Here is a 21,692-nt window from a genome sequence, read left to right on the forward strand (position 1 = left end):
CTTTTTATCTATCATTTATGTATTCATTCATTTATTGTTTGGTATTCTCTTCGATTCATCCTATTTCTTGACCAGTTAATTTGAATTTATGGTTTATTATGTATTTGTGGGTTTTTTCTTTTTATTTATTCATTTTTTGTTGTAACTATAATATGCAAATAAAGAGATAAGAACATTTTACACGAAGAATTTATATTCTTGAAAATACAAGTTCATCAAGCAAATGGGTTTTATAAATAAACTTGATGAGTCGATTATTTAAGTATTAGTGTAATAACACTGGCAAAGAAAAATGTGCCAAAGCAACCTTGAAAGGAGGAAAACTAGATAAGAGTAGCAATATCACACTAGATAAAGCAAATGAAATAAGAGAATTAGACCAATGCCATATATACAAATATTTAGGAATCAATGAACTAGATAGGATACAACACACACAAATGAAAGAAGATAAAAAAGGGAATATTATAGACGAGTTAGATTAATACTGAAAACAGAGCTCAATGCGAAAAACAAGATAATAGGTATCAACACTTTAGCCGTCCAAGTTATAAGTTACAGCTATTCTTAACTGGACACTAAATAAACTAATCAAAATAGACAGGAAAACAAGAAAAATAATGACAGGATCTAGGATGCACCACACAAAATCTGACATTGAAAGGTTATATGTACAACGTATAGAAGGTGGTAGAGGTCTTATACAGCTAGAAAACTATTACAAAATAAACACCATAGGACTCAGAAATACCTACTTTAGAGACAAGGAAAACTAATAAAAATAGCCAAAAGACACGAACAAAACAAAAAAAAACTGTTTTCAGTCTTTAAGGAAGCTGAAAAATACAATCAAGAAGTCATACCACCTAACAACTATGAAGGAAAAGAAGAAACAACAAAAGCTTTAAAACAGCTGAAATCCAAACTAAAACTGGAACAGCAACGGATCATGATAAAACGATGGCAAGAAAAGCCCTTTCATGGCAAATACTGGGTTAAACTAAACACAAAAGAAACAAACAAAGCGAAATCCCAACAATGGCAGGACTCAAAGCAAAAACTTGAACTTCTAACTTGTCTCTTGAGGTCTCTGAGTGAGACTTGAAGCCAACTTGTACAAATACAAAACAAAAGTCAAACAAATAATAATAATAATAATAATAATAATAATAATAATAATAATAATAATAATAATAATAATAATAATAATTAATTCGTTTTATTGGCCACAAGGGTTAATATCAATTAAAGACATATAAGGACAAAGACAGGACGAAGGTTACAAAAGGTTTTGTCCGAAAAGGTAGGAAAGTTCGTCTACACAGAGGAAGAAAACGAAGAAAGATATAATAAATAAATAGATAAATAAATAGATAAATAAATAAGTAGAACTCCCAAAGGGGGAGGCGCTTCGAAAAAGGAAAGGTTACACGTGGAAAAACCCATAAAACCACGGGAGCCTGGTCAGAAAAAATAAGAAAGGGGTATAGAGCCCTTTCTCCTTTTACATTACCTTTTTTTTTTTCTACAGGTGTATTCTCAGAATTGGTCCGTTTATACTGGCCATTTTTCCAACAGTCACCCATCTTTCAACGAATTTGCTATGAGACAGCACTTCCCTCTCTACTCTCATCTTCCTTTTCAAGTGGAACTTGAAAAAGTTGATGAGGCCTTGGCCAAAGAGGAAAGTGTCTGTCTTTAACCCTTTCAAACGGGTCCACTATATCACCTCTTTCGCTACAGCCACTAGGCATAGGAAAATTGCCTTGCCCTCCTGGTTAAAGGAGGTCGGCGGGTCAATTCTCACGATGGATCCAGCTGATAGCCGGATCCGTCCTACACGTGACAGTAGCTGTTTGATATAGACCCACAGGTCAGCAATGCTCGGGCACTGGACGAGTGCGTGCAGAACGGTTTCGTCGTCCTGAGCGCACCTCGGGCAGGCCCGGTTGACGGCACTTCCATGTCGGTAGAGTTTATCTCGAACAGGTAGCGCACCTCGGTAGCACTGCCAGGCGAGGGACCTTTGGAAATTATCCATGGGCCCCGGCCCGAAAGTTCTCCTGAACAGACTGCTTAGCTGATTATCCTCGACGCCTAGAGTTTCCCCGAGAACGTCGTCGCACTTTTCTCCCACTAACCCTCTATAGAAAGCTAGAGTGGATCTACTACCGATCGCACTGCCCGCCCGACTGAGGGCGGTGAGAGCTTGACGGCACTCGAGGTGCCAAGCGCCCTTTCTCGGTCTACGTTTGATCCAGGATTGCAGCTCTGTTAAAGAAACGAGCTGCGGAAAATCGCGTCTGACGAAAGGCGACCACACCTGTTCACCGTCCAGGAAGCGCCTGAGATGTCGTAGCCTGAGCGCATGTTTGCGCATCAGCAACCACGGCATGCCAAGGCCTCCGTTCAGCGGCTGTTGACAGCAGATGGAGCGCCTGACCAGTGGTACCTGACCCTTCCACAAAAAGTTGAAGAGCAAGCGTACCATCTTGGTTAACCAGCGGTCGGGACAAGGGACGACGGTCAAACGGTAATAGATGACGGATGCGATGTACGCATTCGCTACCTCCGCTCGACCTTTCAAGGAGAGCTTCCTCTCAGCCCATTTCTGGGTGAGGTTGGCCACCCTGTTCGTCACTTCTTCCCAGTTTTTCTCCAACTGGAGGTCCGGACCGAACCAGACCCCGAGCAGTTTAACGGGTCCGTCTGTCCAGCGCCCTACGACGCTGTTGGACGGCATGGACTTGCCCCTCCAGGTGCCTAGTTGCAAGCCCATTGACTTTTCCGCGTTAATTTTCGCACCTGTCACCGCTTCATACTCGTTTAGTGTCTCGCCAATCAGGTCAATATGCCTGTGGCTCGACACCATCACGGTAACGTCGTCGGCATAGGCAGACACGCTCCTTCCACATCCCAGATCACGCGGGATGCCCCTCAAAGCCTCCAACTTCCGTAGTAATGGCTCGAGAGTCAATACATACAGAAGGGAGGAGAGAGGACACCCTTGGCGAACCGAACGCGAGATGTTGAACGGTTCCGATAGATGGCCGTTCACCCGTATGACCGAGCAGATGCCGCTGTATAAAGCAGCTATCCACCCGCGGAAGACCGGACCGAAACCAGCTGCCTTGAGAACAGCTGCCAGGTATCGATGGTCGACCTTATCGAAGGCTTTAGACTGATCTAAATTGATCAAAGCCCCACCCGCGCCAGCTTCGTTACCCATTCTCTCTATGATGTAGCGCATGAGATGGAGGTTGTCGTGGATAGACCTAGTCGGCACAGCGCATGTCTGCGCTTTGCCGATCAGTTTGCCCACGACAGGCGCCAATCTCTTGGCTAGCACCTTGGCCAAGATCTTCAACCCTGTGTTGAGCAGAGTGATGGGCCTAAAGTTCCCTATAATGTCCCCCTTGTTTGGGTCCTTTCTTAGCAAAGCCACCACTCCCCGACAAACAAAAGCAGGAATTCTCCCGTTTTGTTGCCAGTTGCAGTAGACGTTTGCCAAGACGCCCGCAAACAAGTCTGGCATTGACGTATAAAGCTCGTAAGGCAGACCATCCAAACCCGGTGATCTACCTCTCGTGCAGCCTTTCATCGCTTCCCGTACTTCCCAGGCAGATATCGGTCCTTCGCAGCACTCGGCCTCGCTGGTCGAGAGTTGCGGCAGGCCGTCTAGGTACACACCGAAGTCTGTTCCGTCGTCCGTCCTACCGTCGTCCCGAACAATTGAGCAAAGTGCTGCTGAAAGGCTGAACACATCTGCTTCGGTCCCGAAATCTCGCAGTCGTTCTGGTCCACCAAAGACCGAATGGTCGCTCTGTTGCCACGCTTCGCCTCAACTACGCGGGCCCATCGAGCGGCCTTAGTCCCCTCCCCGCTTACCGAAAGTGCTTTAGCTCTGACAACGCAGCCTTCATGCTTGGCATCAAAGTGTTGGTCGAGGGCCAACTTCGCTGCTAACACGTCGGTTGCGATGCCTGTCCCAAGAGCCTCGTCTAGTTTGTTAACTAAATCCCGCTCTGTTTTCTTACGTTCTACAGCTAGAGCCTTACTAAACCTAATTGATTCTGCTCTAATTGCTCGCTTCAGGGTGAACCACCAGTTGTTGTTGATGATTGCCCCGGTTAAAGCCCTCTTAACTAATAAACTAATCCGGTCTCTGTAGGCTTTGCACGCCGTTGTCGACGTGTTTAGCTTCCAGTAACCGGGGCCTTGTCTATGGAGCCTATCTAAGTCGACCGTACAGATCACGAATTTGTGGTCCGTGTAGCCGACTATGTTGAATTGTGGACACCCTATGCTATCCTTATCCGCTGGCCTACAGAAAAATCTATCTAAGTACGATCTAGACGACCCGATGCGATTAGTCCAAGTCCACATTGGCACACTCGGGTTGTCTAGTCGATATCTGTCGGACAGCTGAAGGCGTTTGAGCAGGTTGGCGAGGCTCTTGCATCCCCCTTTCCTATTAGATGCTCCCGCACCCACCCTATCGATACGTTCGTCTAGGACAGCGTTCCAGTCCCCAACTAGCACTAAAGTGCGAGAGGTACCTAGGAAAACCTCCAGACGTTTGAAATAATCCGACTGCCCTGCTCCTGTCGGAGCGTAGGCAGCCAGCAGTCTGAAAGCAGCGCCATCACTACTATCGACGTCCAGGACCACCAACTTACCTTCCGGATCCAGGAAGACTGCCCTTATTTTCAAGTCTAGGCCTTTCCGAAATAGCACCGCAGTACCTCCACCGCCCGCTCCCGGCCGACACGGAGATAGGAAAATCTCGTACCCGCCAAAAAGGGCTGCGAGTTCCTTCGGGTTGGAGAGCCTGGTTTCGCTAATGGCTGCTACATCTACACTGTAAAGCCTCAGGTCGTTCAACAGGTGACCTTGTTTCCAAGGCGACCCGAGGCCTCTCACGTTTATGCTTCCGATTCTGAGAATTACCATGTTTTTTTTTTTAAAAAGGAAAGTATTAGAGGAGAAAAGGCTCTACTTACTGTTTTCTGGTGGGGTGGCTCCCCTATGTTTTCGTGTGGGTGTCTCCACTAAATTTTGATAAAGGCTCTGGGAGAAGCTTCTCCCTAGCGACCCAACATCATTCGGAAACTTTTCTTTTATTTTATTATAGTTTTCTTGGGTTATTTTTAGTGTGAGTATGTGTGCTGGTGGTGCGTTGTGTAGGGGTATAATGAAATTTGTGGTGTTTGCATTTGTATTGTTTTTTAAAAAGTCTAATAGGTGTTCATTTTTTGTGTTGATGGTTGTTACGTTTGTGGTGTGTGGGAGTGCTGGTGTTTGCAGTGGAGAAGGTGTTGCTATTTGTTGTGAGTGTGTGTTGTTGTTGCCGATGATGTTGGGAAGCTCACCTTTTTCGCGCCTCCCCTCTTTGTCAATTGTTTCTTTTGTCTTTCTTTTTCGTTTTTTTGTTGGTGGTACAGTTTGCCACTTCCCTTTTTCACTATCAGTGTTCGCACAATCCGAGCTGATCTGATCTGGAAAGGGAATGTTTGTCGGATCTGGTGAAGATTCTTTTACAATTTCTGTTGTTGCTGGTTCTGTTATCTTTTTTGGTGTGGAGGTTCTTAGTGTTGGTGTTGGTGTTGGTTTGGTGATGGATGGAGATGGTGGTGTCGCTTTTCGTGGTGCTGGTGGTGATGGTGTTGGTGGTGATGGTGTTGGTGGTGATGGTGTTGGTAGTGATGGTGTTGGTGGTGATGGTGTTGGTGGTGATGGTGTTGGTGGTGTGGAGGCTTTTGGTTGTTGTTGTTGTTGCTGCAATTTTCTGTTTTTGTCTGCCTCCATTCTTTGCTTGTAGATGGGGCAGTCTCTTTTTAGGTGTTTTTCACTGCTGCAGAGGTAGCACTTTGGTCTGCGCCCCTCTACTGCAATGTGTATTCTACTGCCATCCGGCAGGTTTATGGCGTCGGGTATGGTATTTATGCTATCTTGTTCAATCTGAACAAGGAGATGCATTTCCATGCCCAACCAGTTTTTTTCTTTTACTCTGTTCACCTTTAGGATAGTGGCAGTCTCTTCAATGTCGAAGAGCATAGCTGCCACTAGCCAGGAGATGTTCAGTTCTGGTGGCACATGATTTATTTTTATTTCTGTCACATGTCGACCAAGGTATGTCGGCACGAGTAATAATTCTTCCGCCTTTAACGGTGTTGTAGAGTGCCGGATGGCATCCTCTTCCGTTGGGAAGCGCACTTCCACTGTTCCAAAGCGCTTCCCTTTGGTTACGAAGCTTTTTTGGCCCCATATCAGCTTTAGAGCTAACTCCAATCTCTGTGGAGTAGCATTCTCCATCTTTTGGTATTTTGTATTGAATACCTTGTATACTATTGTTTTTCTTTTCGTTGTTTGTATTAATGCTTGTGGAGTGTTAAGGAAGACATTATTGCCATCCCTTCTTAACAATTCCTTGGCATTCTTTATTTCTGCCATTGTCACTTGGATTTCTTCTGAGCTCTGCTTAGCTGCGGAGGCGAAACCATTACAATGGCTACTGGTTGTGGTCTTGGTACTGTTGCTCGTGTTGTTTACTTTGTTTTCTTTGTTCTTTTTTTCCTCCTCCCTCTCCGGTGTAGAAGCAATGGTGGAGGTGAGGGCTGGGAAGTCAGCAGCAGAGAGTCTGTTAAACAGACCTGAATCAGGAACACTGTCCACTATGGCGTCAGCTGGGCGAGGTGGAATGTGACTTGACCTGTCATTCTTTTTGTCGGGGAGTGATGCAGAGAGAAGAGAACAGCTGGCTGCTCTTTTCACTGGCATTTTGCCTTTTATGGCATTAACTGGGCGGGGTGAAGAAAGACTTGACCCGTCATTCTTTTTGTCGGGGAGTGATGCAGAGAGAAGAGAACAGCTTGTTATTTTTTTTTCCGACATTTTTCAGATATGATACGTGTGAAATGTGAAAATGGAAGTTTTTCAAACGAAGAATTCACCCCTAAATGGGGGAAATCTCGCCTAACCGACTAGCTCCGCAAGAACCTAGTCGGCTTGGCTACAACAATATATAAAATTTTAAACAGATTTCAAAAGATTTCCGGGTAAAAACGGCAACAACTTACAGAGCTTCGGGAGACACGTCCATCTGCTTGAAATAATAATAATAATAATAATAATAATAATAATAATAATAATAATAATAATAATAATAACTCGGCCCATACCGAGTACTGTCAGCCGGAGCCAGCTGAGCTCGGGACTCGTGTCAGGCAGGGTCGTCACTGCCTGAAGTAGTGAAGAAAATCGCGATCCACTACCTATGAAGATCTTGAAATAGAAATTGACAAAATGTGGAATTTCAAGACTAAAACGATACCTGTTATTATAAGTGCCCCAGGAATGATAGCAAAAGAGGATGATTGCTACCTATCTCAGATACCAGGAAATTCAAAAATGGAAGAAATTCAAAAAATAGTGCTTATAGGAACTGCTCATATTCTACAAAAAATATTGTCTATGTAATCCCCACAACATTTCAATCTATAAATATTGTCAAAATAGTTTTAAATGTACATAACAACTATACCTTTTACTGTCATCTTAACGTCACACTATCATCTTATAATCAAATTACTTTTAAAACAAACTTCTAATTTTCTTATGTTTTCACAGACATTCTCTAAAACAATACTTTGTGCAAAACGAAAAATATGGTAGCTAAGTCATAACACTGACTTGAACTTATCTCTTGAGGTTTCTGGGTGAGGCTTGGAGTCAATCTGTACAAATACAAAGCAAAATACCAAACATATAATAATAATAATAATAATAATAATAATAATAATAATAATAATAATAATAATAATAATAATAATAATAATAATAACAACAACAACAATAACAATAATAATGTTAATAATTACAATACGCTTCTGATAAAATAGCGATTTCAATCAATTGTAAAGTTAAGTATTAAAACGAATCACTCACTCCATTCTCTTTGCAAATATATATATCTATATCTATCTATATATATATATATATATATATATACATATATATATATATGTGTGTGTGTGTGTGTGTGTGTGTGTGTGTGTGTATTTATGTATATATATATATATATATATATATATATATATATATATATATATATATCTATATATATATATATATATATATATATATATATATATATATATATATATATATATATATATATATATATATATATATATATGCATATATATATATATATATCAAGAGTGCTTCATTTTCTGATATATGTAATATTGGCAATATGTATATATTATATTTATCCGGATGAAAATTTACTTCGTCCGCTAAGGAAATTATTCCCTCGGTTTCCAATGTCTTTTTTATCATACGTTATTCCTGAATTTCTTATCCCTATGAATACATGTAAGCAAATGATCATTATCAGAATGAATTCATTAAACGGAGTTCATTAAATGTCATCAAATAAAATGAAACTAAGTAGATTTCGTTGTTAATGATGGATAATTCATTGATGAATAATCCATCATTAACCAGAAAATCTCCTTCATTTCATTTTATTTGGTGACATTTATAGAACTCCGTTTAATGAATTAATTCTGATAATGATCATATTGGCAATATATATATATATCGCGTGTGTGTATATATACAGACGCATGTGTATGTATGTAAAAATATACGTATATGTATGTGAATGTCTCTATGTGTGTGTGTGTGTGAGGTACCCAAAAGTAACCAGAAACATTCTCTGTGGGACGATCCGCTTGTAGCTCAGGCCGTTAGAAGCCACTTGATGCGACCCTCAGGCATCAGTCTGCCGACCGGCGTCGTCCTCTGGGGTCGTACTGTCACGTGGTGCGTCTTTGCTTTGCACTGCTTCTCCTCTGTTTGTCGATTTTTGCGACGGCTGAAACGAAGGAACAGCATACTCCTGTGAAATTCTCTTTTCTGCTGAGGAAAACGGCAGCCGGAACAATTGTCATGCTTTAAACAGCTTACAAGGACTCTGCTATGAGCAAAACACAAGTTTATGAGTGGTTTCCACGCTTTAGGAATGGTCACTTATCGGTTGAAGACCAACCTCGTTCAAGACGGCCATTGACCTCCCGAACGAAAGAAAACATCATAAAAGTTCAAGAACTGATCTTGGAGAACCGTTACCAAACAACTGACGAACTTGTTGATATGACTGGTGTGTCCTGGAGCTGCTACCAACGAATTGTGGGCGAGGAATTGCGAATAAAAAGAGTTGCAGCAAAATGTGTGCCTTGCTTGCTCACGGAAGACCAAAAGTATTCACTGCTGAATGCGTGTCGTGAACTGAAAGAACAGTTGGAAGCTGATCCGGACGTTTCTCAAAGGTCATCACTGGTGACGAAAGCTGGTGGTACGGAATTTGCAGATGTGGAAGAGGTGAAGAAGAAAAAAAAACGACAAAGGCGTGAAAAGGCATCACTTTGCAAGAGTTCCAACACTGCTTCCAACTGTGGAAAACGTGTCTGGACCAATGCATTGCTTGAAATGGAGAATACTTTGAAGGCAATAAAAGTGTAAACATGTAAAACTAAGGGGAAAAAATAATATTGCAAAATTCCGGTTTCCTCTGGGTATCCCTCGTATACATACATACATACATACATACATACATACATACATACATACATATATATATATATATATATATATATATATATATATATATATATCGTGAGAATACAAAATACATAAAAAACTCAGCGAGATATTAGGTTTCAAGCGCTCCAAAGAAAAATAGTAGTACGAAACCTTACGATCGTTTCGAGTAATGCGTTTGTATCGGGCGGGATAAGGAATTTAGATTAGACTGGTCAGTCATAACGGAAACCATTCCCTTATAGAACATATACTGGAAGGTGTAAGTTATGTACAAAGGAAGCAATCAATATACTTCGTATAGTGAAAAGAAAATTTTAATTAATTAAATCTTGGATGTTATAAGTGTATGTAGGTATAAGTATTTAATTACGTTTAAGTTTTTTGAAAAATAGATAGGTTAGAATCTGATCTTATGAACATCGACTTAATAAAATAATTTTAAAAAATGTCTCCATTTTGGTTAGATTTGATAACTTAAATTTTAAGCGTAAAATTCTTTATACTCTGGCACCTTAGTGGTTCACGGGCTTAGCGTCGCATTCGAATCTATTAACTTCCTACATATAAGTTGTAAGTTAGCGATCATTGTAAATTATAGATTACAAATATCATGTGAATTTTGAGACTGTTCCCACTAACATTCTGCATAATGGATTCACCTTATTTTTAATTATTTACTTATCAGCAATCCAATTGGTTTTTTTTTAATGGTTAATCAAATTTGGGTCCTCATTTTATTTTTACAAATATTTCTATTTTCATTCGCACAAATGTTTTACTTCACAAAGCCTTCTTCTATTTCCTTGCGAACTTTTTGAAAAATACTATAATATTTTTTTTTAAATATAACATTACTCGATAAGACTTCAAGTTCTGTAAGTGGGAGATATTTTAAGCTTTCTCAAATTTTTAAACTATTTTAATCGATTTATTTGTACCTCTGATGAGAGAAATGCGACTATTTGTATCGGCTGAAAAATTCGCCCAATACAAACGCATTCCTTTTATTTATGCCCAGTGGTATAAATAAAAGGATAATCAGTCGTGATTATTCTACTTTTTTTTTTACTTGCATAGTGTATCTAGAAGTACAGTGTCCAACATGTTGCACTCTATTTTTTTTATGAAGGTAAGTTATAGTTTGAGGGAGGTTTTAGCTACAGATTCTAGCAGATCGAGCGATCCTGTCTAGACATCTTCCCTCTTCGGCAGACACTGGTTGGGTTGCAGTAAAACGTAGTCGAATAGCGTGGCACCCTGTAAGAAGCGACCAGCTGTTACTCATAATTTCGACGACGTCAGAATATCTTATGTGGCAGTTGGGTGTTGCAATTGATCTGGCCTGCGAAAATATCGATTGTCTATTGACAAACACAAAATACAAAAGTAATATTTTAAAATATATATATATGTGTGTATATATAAAATCAAAGAAAAAGGGAGACTATAAATTCCTTTAGAATATTAGTTTGGAAGTTTTATATCCACGTGTTGGATAAATAATTTAACGAAGCAGGGGGAAAAGACAAAATTCACATGACGCAATACGATTACTATTGCACGGTGGAGGTGAAATAGCCTAGTGGTTAGGGCACCGGATTCGCGGTCGTGGGACCGCAGTTTAGATCCCTAGACCGGGCGTTGTGAGTGTTTATTGAGCGAAAACGCCTAAAGCTCCGCGAGGCTCCGGCAGGGGATGGTGGCGAACCCTGCTGTACTCTTCCACCACAACTTTCTCTCACTCTTTCTTCCTGTTTCTCTTGCACCTGTATTTTCAAAGGGACAGCCTTGTCACATTCTGTGTCACGCTGAATCTCCCCGAGAACAACGTTAAGGATACGCGTGTCTGTGGAGTGCTCGGCCATTCACACGGTAATTTCGCGTATTAACTGGAAGCCTCGTCGTGGTTACCGTCAGAGTGCCACGACTATTACACGGATCTCAACGCTCTCAATCAACGGCTCACAGTGAACTGCTTCCCCAATTACTCACAGTTCATTATTTTATAGCAATGTGTCAGTCCACTTTTAGTCAGATGGAGATGGTCGGAATCCTTCCACAACATCACCCCTTTTTAGAATTAGTCTCACGCTTAGGGTTCAATTCCAGTGTTTCCGTTTTCTGGTGCTAGAACGTGTACTTTCGAATTATTTGGGTGTTGGTACCACTATCAGTTCGAATTAATTGATGATTTTTTCCAACCTCTTTACTCTCAATATTCATCTTCTTTTGGTATGTCTACGTCAATGATCTGACTGTATTCATCTTTCTCGATCCCTCCGATTATATCTGGTCGGTGATCCTCAGTTATTTTATCCGTCAGAAAAGCAGGATCCCAGAATATCGTTGCTTTTCCATCCTCCTGCATTACTTTACTAGACACATGCTCATACTAATTCTTTGTTATTTCGTGTTGGTATTTATGGCACAAAAGCCAATTAACGTACAGACTCTACCATGGTGATGCTTGTATTCTTTTTGTGTAAAGGACTCTCACACCTACTTACCAAATGGGTTATATTTTCCCACATTCTGCATTTCTGGGTATCATAAGTTTTGTAGATTCCATACTTCACCGAATTGGTATCAAGAGCTTGGCCTCTTGCTGCAATTATAAGGCTTTCAGTGGTATAATTCAAATCACCTTGCTTAAGTGATGTCCATAATGTTGTTTTTGTTCTTGATATCCTGTGTATTATTATTATTATTATTATTATTATTATTATTATTATTGTTCAGTAGTTTTATTTTTATAACGTGCTTTCACTTCACTACCGAGCGCAGCTCTGTGCGCCTTGGGTATGTGCTGTGGTTTGCTGTGGTGCTCTTATGTTTACTGTATTGAAAGTGTTTTGCGTAGAATGTGTGCAGTACCCAGTAGTGCAATTTTCTGTATGTTATATATATTTGTAAGTCCTGGTATTTTTGTTATGCATTTGTCTGAATATTTTTTTATTATACCTATGGCACCTACTATGATAGGAATTGTTTCTGTTTTTAGATTCCACATTCGAGTTATCTCTATTTCCAGGTCTTTGTATTTTGAAAGTTTTTCCATTTCTTTTAGAGAAACGTTGTCATCTGCTGGTATTGATACATCAATTAGAAAGCATTTTTTTTCTTCATGATCTTTGACAACTATATCTGGTCTATTTGCCTTAATTTCTCTATCTGTGTGTATTGGCATATCCCAGAGTATGGTTGCTTTGTCGTTTTCTGTGACCTTTTCTGGCGTGTGTTTATACCATCTTTTTTCTGTTGTTATTCCATAGTGTTGGCATAGCTTCCAGTGTATATAGGTCCCAGCTCTGTCGTGTCTGTGAATATATTCCTTCTTAGCCAGGACTGGGCAGCCAGAGATAATATGATTTATTGTTTCTTGTCGATCTCCACATATTCTACAGTTACTTGTTATATTTATTTTCATTATGTGTTTTTGGTAATTTCTGGTGGGGAGGCTCTGGTCTTGTGCAGCAATTAAAAATCCTTCAGTCTCTGCTTTGAGTCCTGAGCTTCTCAGCCATTGCTGGGATTTTTATCTGTCTATTTCTTTCGCATTTAGTTTAGCCCAGTATTTACCATGCAGGGGCTTTTCTTGCCATCGTTTTATCATGGTTCGTTGCTGTTCTAGTTTTAGTTTGGATTTCATTTGTTTTATAGCTTTTGTTGTTTCTTCTTCTTCTTCTTCTTCTTCTTCGTATTTGTTAGGTAGATTGATTTCTTGTTTGTATTTGTCTGCTTCCTTAAATACTGAAAACAGTTTTTTGTTTTGCTCGTGTTTTGTGGCTATTTGTATTAGTTTCCCTTGCTTCTGGAGTAGGTATTTTTGCAGTCCTATGGTGGTTATTTTATAATAGTTTTCCAGCTGTATAAGACCCCTGCCACTTTCTGTGCGTTGTATATATAGCCTTTCTATGTCAGATTTTGGGTGGTGCATCCTATATCCTGTCATTATTTTTCTTGTTTTCCTGTCTATTTTACATAGTTCGTTTAGTGTCCAGTTAAGGATGTTGTAGCTGTAGCTTATAACTGGGACAGCTAAAGTGTTGATACCCATTATCTTGTTTTTAGCATTGAGCTCTGTTTTCAGTATTGATCTAACTCGTCTATAGTACTCTTTCTTTATTTTTTCTTTCATTTGTGTATGTTGTATCCTATCTAGTTCATTGACTCCTAAATACTTATATGGTTGGCTTTCGTCTAGTTCTCTTATTTCATTGGCTTTATCTAGTGTTATATTGCTACTTTTAACTAATTTTCCTCTTTTCAGTGTTGTTTTGGCACATTTTTCTAATCCGAATTTCATTTCTATTTCCTTGGTAAAGCCGTGTACTGTCTGTAGTAGTGTTTCTAGCTCTTTGTCGTTTTTTGCATATAATTTTAGGTCATCCATATATAGAAGGTGGCTGACTGTTTTTCCATAGCATTTGTAACCGCATCCAGTTCTATTTAACAATTCTGTTAAAGGTGTGAGTGCCCGACAGAACAGGAGTGGAGAGAGCGTGTCTCCCTGGAATATTCCTCTTCTAATGGGGATGGCTTTCGTTTTCACAAGTCCCTCTTTTGTTTGGAGCTGTAGCACTGTCTGCCATTTGTTCATTGAGTGCTCTATGTATTTTATGATAATTGGTGCCACCTTCTTTATGGCTAGTGTTTCCAGAATCCACGTGTGGGGAACACTGTCGAAAGCCTTTTGGTAGTCCACCCAGGCCATACTGAGGCCTTTCTTCTTTCTGCGGCTGTCTTCAGTTATGGCTTTATTGATCAATAATTGATCTTTACAGCCGTATGAGCCCTTGCAGCATCCCTTCTGCTCTTCTGGAAACAGGTTGTTATTTTCCAGGTGTTTACTCAATCTCTGCGATATTATTGCAGTAAAGGCTTTGTAGATCGTAGGGAGACAGGTTATAGGTCTGTAAGGGACGACCGTGCGAACTCAAAAAGGAGCAATGGTGACGAATGGAAAAACAGAGGACTCCTTTTATTTAAACGTGTCACACGGTCGAACATACAAATATATATATCAGGCGTTAAAGATGTATGTCTGTGTGAGAGTGTGAATGCGACATATAAGAACATAATCAAAGACAGGCCGTCATACAAAGAAAAGTGTGTATGTGAGTGATACATGTGTGAATTATTACAGCAGATAGAAAGAGTCAGTAAATGACACGTGAGCAATTATACCAGTTCGTTAGTACACTATAGGAAAAGTTCTGTATGTGAAAGTGAGGAGAGGCTGAGTGTGGCAGTGCTGATCACTAGTTGTGATGTCGTGGCATCAATGCCGGGCCGTGATTCTTGTTATACAGATGTTCGTCGCTGGCTGAGAATTTCTTGTCTGTTTAAGAACTCTTGTCTGTTTATTTACCGTGGTGAAGCTGAGTCACCTAACAGAATCGAAGAGAGAGATGTGCCGCGGTAATTTGGTTTGGTGTACATAGTAAGTCGTGTTGACGCTGGTGGTGTAGAGGCTGTTTGGTAGTAATCGTGTTGGTCGTGACGATGATGCTGGATAGTAGTCGTAGACTCTTGTTGTTGATGTGGCGACGGCGGTGGTCATCGTTGGCTGGACGAAGCTGTTGAAGTGGTCGCTGGAACTGCTGCTGCTGTCGTGTGGTACACGGAACAGTTCTCAAAGAGAAACTGGACCGAGACAAATTTGGCCGCCGAGTAAAAGCTATTTATAACAAACTATTGGCTCACCAGATGGTAGAAATATACTCTATCACGTGAACTTATTAGGGGCCGTGATTGGTCAGTTTGCGTTCTGGCGGGAACGGTTCGAAGAAGTTGCCGATTCGAATAATGATCAGTCACGTGATGACAAGGAATGGGTTCTCTACTACGCTCGCATTTATTTATATCTAAATGAGAAGATTGTATGTAATGGCGATAGTAGTTTGTATCTAATGGCGGGAGGTAGTTTCACTACAGGTCTATAGTTTTGTGGTTTCTCCGTTTCCGTGGATTTGGGGATTAAGATGGTTTTCCCTTTTGTGAGCCATTCAGGCATTGTCTCTGGATCTGCTATTATGTTGTTAAAATTTTCTGCCAGCTTTTTATGCATTGCTGGCAGGTGTTTTAACCAGAAATTGGGGATCTTGTCGTGTCCAGGTGCCTTCCAGTTGCTTAGTATTTGCAGTGTCTGGGTGACCTCTTCAGTTGTTATAGGGGCCCAGAGTTGCTCAGGTGCTAAGTTCGTTGTTTTAATGGTCCTTTTTGGGGGTTGTTGCTTCACCGACCATATTTGTTTCCAGAATTTCTCTAGTTCTGCTGTTGGTGCTGAAGTAATGTCTATTTTATTTTTACCCAGTTCTTGGTAGAGTTTTTTGGGGTTGGATTTGAACTGTTTGTTTTGTTCAAAGAAACGTTGGCGTTTCTCATACCGGCGGATCCTCTGTGCTTTGGCAAGGATGTCTTGCTTTAGTTTTTCTTTTGCCTCAGGTAAGTCTTTTTCTGTAATGCTGTATTTGTACAGTATTTTTGTTTTCTTCTTGTTACTTAGTAGTGTTGATTGTTTACTAATTTCGTTGAGAATCGATAAATCTTTTCTCTTTTTTTAATTTTGTTCTGGATGTTATTTATCCACAAGGTCTGTTTGGGTGGTAGAACTCCTGTTCGGATGGGTTTGAGTGAGTATCCTGCTTCTTTTGTGGCTGCAGTGGCTGCCGCATATATCATGTCATTTAGCTCAGTGATATTGCCTGTTGTTTCTGTGGTTGTTAGTTCCGTGACGGCCAGGTTTATGCTATTTATTATTGATGTTGTTTTATTGTCTATTTTGATTTTTAGGAGATATAATCTGTGGTCCATTCTAAGATCTGTGGTTTTCAGATCTTCGGTTATTTTCATTTTCATAGTATCGTAATTATTAGGTTTCCCTTCGTTATTTCCAGGCTTTATATTTGTTTTGCCTTCCTTTTCATTCATATGTTTGTCTGTGGTGTTCTGGATTGGTGCTTTTTGTACACTATTATACATCTCTACGGTCTGGGTTTGTTGTTTTTTGTTTACTTCGTTTTCGCCGGAAATGTTACGTTTGTCCTCGTGTTTTGCTATCTCAGTGTTTATATTATTATTTGGCATTGTTGTGTGACTACTATCTAGATTTTCCTGATGTATTTTTTCTTTCAATTGTTCTATTTCTATTTCTGATATTTTTTTTGCTTTTAGAATATATCTTCTTATGTTAGCTAGTTTGTTAGGGTTCATTGTTTTATCGAGGTCTATATTTACATTATTTTTTTTCCATGTTTTATATGTATGTGTTGTTGCGTTTTCGTTTTTTGGGTAGAGTACTGCTGTGAAATAGGCGTGTAGGATCGAAATGTGTTCCTCACGTGTCCATTTATGCCGTTTTGGTTTTGTTTGCGGGACATGAGGAACAACGTCCGGCCCTTTATTTTGACGGTCATCGTTTTCATAGGGTACCGGTTCGTTTATTTCTGTTGTCAGATTGTTTTGCACGTTCATATCTTCGTACTTTTTTCGTAACAAGCTTACAGTACGTACTTCTCGGCTGTTATTCTTGGGTGAAATAATACCGGTGTTATTTAATATGTTTGTAATTGTTTTGTACATGGTGTTTTGGGGTTCGAAGATGGTCTGATTTTGATGTAACACGTGTGTTTACGATCGCTGTTCGGGTAGTGGAGGTATCAAGTTAAAATACATCATTATATTTGGAAAAATAGGAATAAATTTCAATGAGTATTACTTACTCGGGTATAGTCCAACCCTTTGTCAGCTATTTTTTGGCTCCATGCGATGTCTTTATTTCCGATAAGTTTCGGAGCAGTGATTTATCGTACTCACATGTTAAACTTCCCCGGTGTTCTTGTTAAACTTATTATTATTATTATTATTATTATTATTATTATTATTATTATTATTATTATTATTATTATTATTATTATTAAGGCGGCGAGCTGGCAGAATTGTTAGCGCGCTGGACGAAATGCTTAGCGGTATTTTGTTCGTCGCTGTGATCTGAATTCAAATTCCGCAGAGGTTGACTTTGCCTTTCATCCTTTCGTGATCGACAAAATAAGTACCAGTTGAACACTGGAGTCGATGTAATCGACTCATCCCCACCTACCCCAAGCTGCTCTTGTGGCAAAATTTTGAAATCATTATAATTATCATTTTATATCATTATTATTACTATTATTATTATTATTATTTTCATTAGCATCTTCTTTCAATTCTGTTTTCATTTCTTGGCGTGTGTCCTCCTGACACTTAGGGCAGAGAGACATATTGTATACACACCAGATTGTTCATTTACAAAGTCATATCATAGAGAAAAGGAGGAAGACAGAGAGAAAATAAAAAAAAATAAAAAATTAAATAAAGGGGAAAAAGGAAAGAAAATCCACAGCAACGATGCTCTTCTCAATACGTGTGACCAGTTACCAGTTAAGACAATCTTTTGCACTTCCTGCATGGAAGGAAAGCCAGGGATAATTCTTAAATAATTTTCAGTTCCCTTATTGATCATTCCAAGTGCTCCTACAATCACTGGTATTGTAACCGTCTTGAGATGCCACATCTTTTCGATTTCGATTAGCAGATCTTTATATTTTCTGAGCTTATCAAATTCTTTTGCTGAGATATTATGGTCACATGGTATGCTCATGTCGATCAATAAATATACTTTACTGTTTCGGTCTTTCACAACAATATCTGGTTTATTTGCTTTGATGGTCCGACCTGTACATATTGGGAAGTCCCAAAGAATCGTTACATTTCTCCCTCAGTTACAGCCTCGGGCTGGTGCTTGTACAATTTGTCAGAAGTCTTGATTTTATAACGCTGACACATTATCCAATGTAGATATTGACCAACTCTGTCATGTCTTGATTTGTACTCTACAGGTGCTAAAACCTTACATCCAGAGATTAGGTGGTCTGCTGGTTCTATCCCAGTATCGGCGCTTTGGGTCTACACCATTTTTCATCACATTGGCTTCAGAGTTCTGAGTCAATGAGCTCTGATCTTGGGCAGCCAAGATAAAGCCTTCACTCTCCGCCTTTAGCCCTGAGCTCCGTAGCTACTGACGGGTGTGCTTCTGGTCTGCATCAGCTTGTTTGCTACGGGTCACATATTTGCTATGCAGAGGTTTTTGTTCCCATCTAACAGTCAATTGTTCAAGCACATTTTGCTTTGCCATTGATCTCACCTTCTTTGCAACAACACTTGCCGCACTTCCATCAAACTCACTTGAAAATTTTTGCTCTCCTTCATAACAGAATGAAGTTTCTTACGTCTTTCATGGTTTTCAGCGAGCTTTAGCTTCCAGTCGTTAGATGTTTCAAGATATTTTGCCAGTCCAGATGTGGTAGTTTTGTAGGAAATTTCAAATTGGATCAAGCCTCAACATCCTTGAGCTCTGGGTAGATAAAAACGATCTGCGTCTGCCTTTGGGTGGTGCATCTTATTGCAAGTCAGCATCTTACGGATTTTCCTGTCAATCTTCCTTATTTCGCTCATGTTCCAGTTCAACACATTGAAATAACAACCGGAACTGCTAAGGAATTTATGGCAAATACCTTGTAACGAGCATTTAACTCGGATTCTAGGACTGCTCGACCTCTCCTGTAACATTCCTTCCTCATCTTCTCTTTCATACTTGCATGCTGAATGCCAGGACCCTCGTTTATTCCACGGTATTTGAAAGTTTGTTCCTGCCCGAGTTCTTCTTCTTCTTATTATTATTATTATCGGAAGTAGTTGTGTCTTATCTATTATTGTGTATCACTTTGTGTGCCTTGCTGTTCTTCCTGCATAAAAGGTGAATTATTTAAATATAAAATATTTCTCCGAGTTTGAAATTTCCCCAGTGAGAAAGTCAGAGAGAGGAGGAGATAGAGAGAAAGCGAGTGAAAGATAGAGATAGAGAGAAAAGATTCTAGGTTAAATTAATGATACTGTCTGCCACTGACGCAACACAATGAAGTTATTGTAGTGTAACAGCAAAGGGAGAACACCCATCATCAGCGCAGCCTTATCAGAAATATTTCGTCAAGATAATGACCGCGAAGTAATTTCCTTCATCTTGAAATATGTTGAATCTATAAATCTATAATGGCCAAGAACTGTGCCTTTCCTAGCCGAGAATATCAACAGTTTATTTAAAGATGTGGTGTTCATATACATATACATACATACACACACTCACACACTTAGATGTACATGTATGTATGTATGTAATTGTATATATGTGTGTGTGTATGTATGTATGTAGTATGCATGTATCTATATATGTGTGTGTGTGTGTGTGTGTGTGTGTGTGTGTGTGTGTGTGTGTGTGTGTATGCAAAAAAATTTTCAGAATTGTAAAACGATAAGAAAAGATAAGAAGTGAGTTGGAATTAATTTCTTAGTTGTCTTAGTCTACTGCCTCATATGATAGTCGAAGAATTTACTTTGAAATGAAGAAGGAAATAGTTTTTACATCGAAAACAAAAAAAAAGGTAAAACCGTTTCCGTAGAAGATATGATTATAATGAAACGAAAATATTTGATAAAGACAGTAAAGTTTCGAGAGTAGGGCTAGTGAGACTCTAAGAGATATGGTGCTCTAGAACATGCTGAGTCATAGCGGAATTGTGTAAAAAGAAGAAATGAGACCTCGGTGTATATCACATACAATTAGATTTTTAATTAACGAAGATCATATGACATTGTCTTCTTAAATGATGGTTTAAACAATTATGTAAATGTGTTAGATTTATTTATCCTTTGTATTCAAATAAATGGATACAGCTTCCAATTTTCACCAAGGAGAACACTTTCACTTCTTGATTATCTTTGCAGCGTAACATAGAAACACATACTTTGACAAGCAGAATAAGATTCTAAATGGTTTCAGCTTGACCATCCGATGACCTGCATTTGTTGCGGTGTAAGGAATGGAATTATTATTAAAGGAGATAAACTAGAAACAATAAAGTGGCCAGCATCGGGCAGAATATCAGTGTTGTTTCTTACAGACTTGGTATCTACAGAAGTCAATATACACCATGTATGTAAATATTGTAATATAATGATGGTGATGATGATGATAATAATAATAATTATTATTATGATGATGAATGAAATTCTTGTGTATAGTGCTCAGGTGCACTGCAACTCATCAAAGGTGCATGTACAGTAGATAGAATTAGGTACAAAAGTCAGGAAAGTGAACAGTGTATGAGTCATGATATACAGGTGTGCATGTGTATGAAGGGTGGGGGGATATCAGGTGTCATGTTGGTGAATTTCAGGAAGCATGGAGGTTTTAAAGGATGCAATGTCTTGGCAACTAACAATTGATGCAGGTAGTTTGTTCCATGCTTCAGCAACTCTGAGTGTGAAAAAATGTTTCCGAAAGTCATGGGAGCTGTGCTGTTTTCTGACTTTGTAGGCATCCTTACATGTGTAAAAATTTGATTTGTATAAGTCTCTGATCTTTCTTCAGCTGTACCTGTGTGTGTAGTATGTCTGTCTGTCACTCTCCCTGTCTATCAACACAGACATTTTTCTTTTAATTTTCACAATTATTACTTTCTACTCTAGGCACAAGGCCCGAGATTTTTGGGGAGGGGACCAGTCGTTTAGATCGACCCCAGTACGCAACTGGTACTTAATTTATCGACCCCGAAAGTATGAAAGGCAAAGTCGACATCTGTGGAATTTGAACTCAGAACGTAAAGACAGACGAAATACTGCTCAGCATTTCGCCTGATCTGCTAACCACTCTGCCAGCTCGTCACAATTATTGGTGGCAGACAAACATTCCCAAACATCGGCGTCCCTGAAGCGTTAAAATATGAATGCACAAAGTAGCATTAATGGATTCTGGAGATCAATATTTCACTCAAGAGGAAGACGAAATAAATGTTCCCCTCTTGGCCATATTGAAGTCATTTCCTATCTTAAGTAAATTAGGAAGAAATCATCTCTCAGGGTTCTGGTGGGTTCAGCGAAAGGTATTGGTTTAATAATGGTCTTTTAGAATCGCTCCAACATTAGCAAAAACGCACTTGTACTAGTTCCCGCCACCACCACCTACATATATTTCCATAATGGTT

The 21,692-nt window shown here is 39.5% G+C and overlaps 1 protein-coding gene across 1 annotated transcript; it reads right to left on the reverse strand.

Annotated features, from left to right (window-relative positions):
• Positions 1 to 323: 323 nt before the first annotated feature.
• On the reverse strand, positions 324 to 6,492 carry LOC149135864 (uncharacterized). The gene is made up of 2 exons (XM_089350029.1): positions 5,275 to 6,492; positions 324 to 347 (listed from the first exon to the last, which is right to left on the reverse strand). Exons 1-2 carry the CDS (start codon positions 6,451 to 6,453, stop codon positions 324 to 326), a joined length of 1,203 nt encoding a protein of 400 aa, XP_089206155.1. The 5' UTR covers positions 6,454 to 6,492.
• Positions 6,493 to 21,692: the final 15,200 nt, after the last annotated feature.

This window comes from Octopus bimaculoides, chromosome 4, assembly GCF_046866305.1.
Source record: "Octopus bimaculoides isolate indiv1 chromosome 4, ASM4686630v1, whole genome shotgun sequence".
In the NCBI taxonomy this organism is placed as follows: domain Eukaryota; kingdom Metazoa; phylum Mollusca; class Cephalopoda; order Octopoda; family Octopodidae; genus Octopus; species Octopus bimaculoides.

What these genes read in the sequence shown, in the direction of transcription:
- LOC149135864 (XM_089350029.1), bottom strand. Translation starts at nt 6,453, where the DNA reads ATGGCAGAAATAAAGAATGCCAAGGAATTGTTAAGAAGGGATGGCAAT. An exon ending in CACTCCCACACACCACAAAC is followed by an intron (nt 348 to 5,274) that starts GTAACAACCATC and finishes TGCTTTATCTAG; the next exon opens with TGTGATATTGCTACTCTTAT.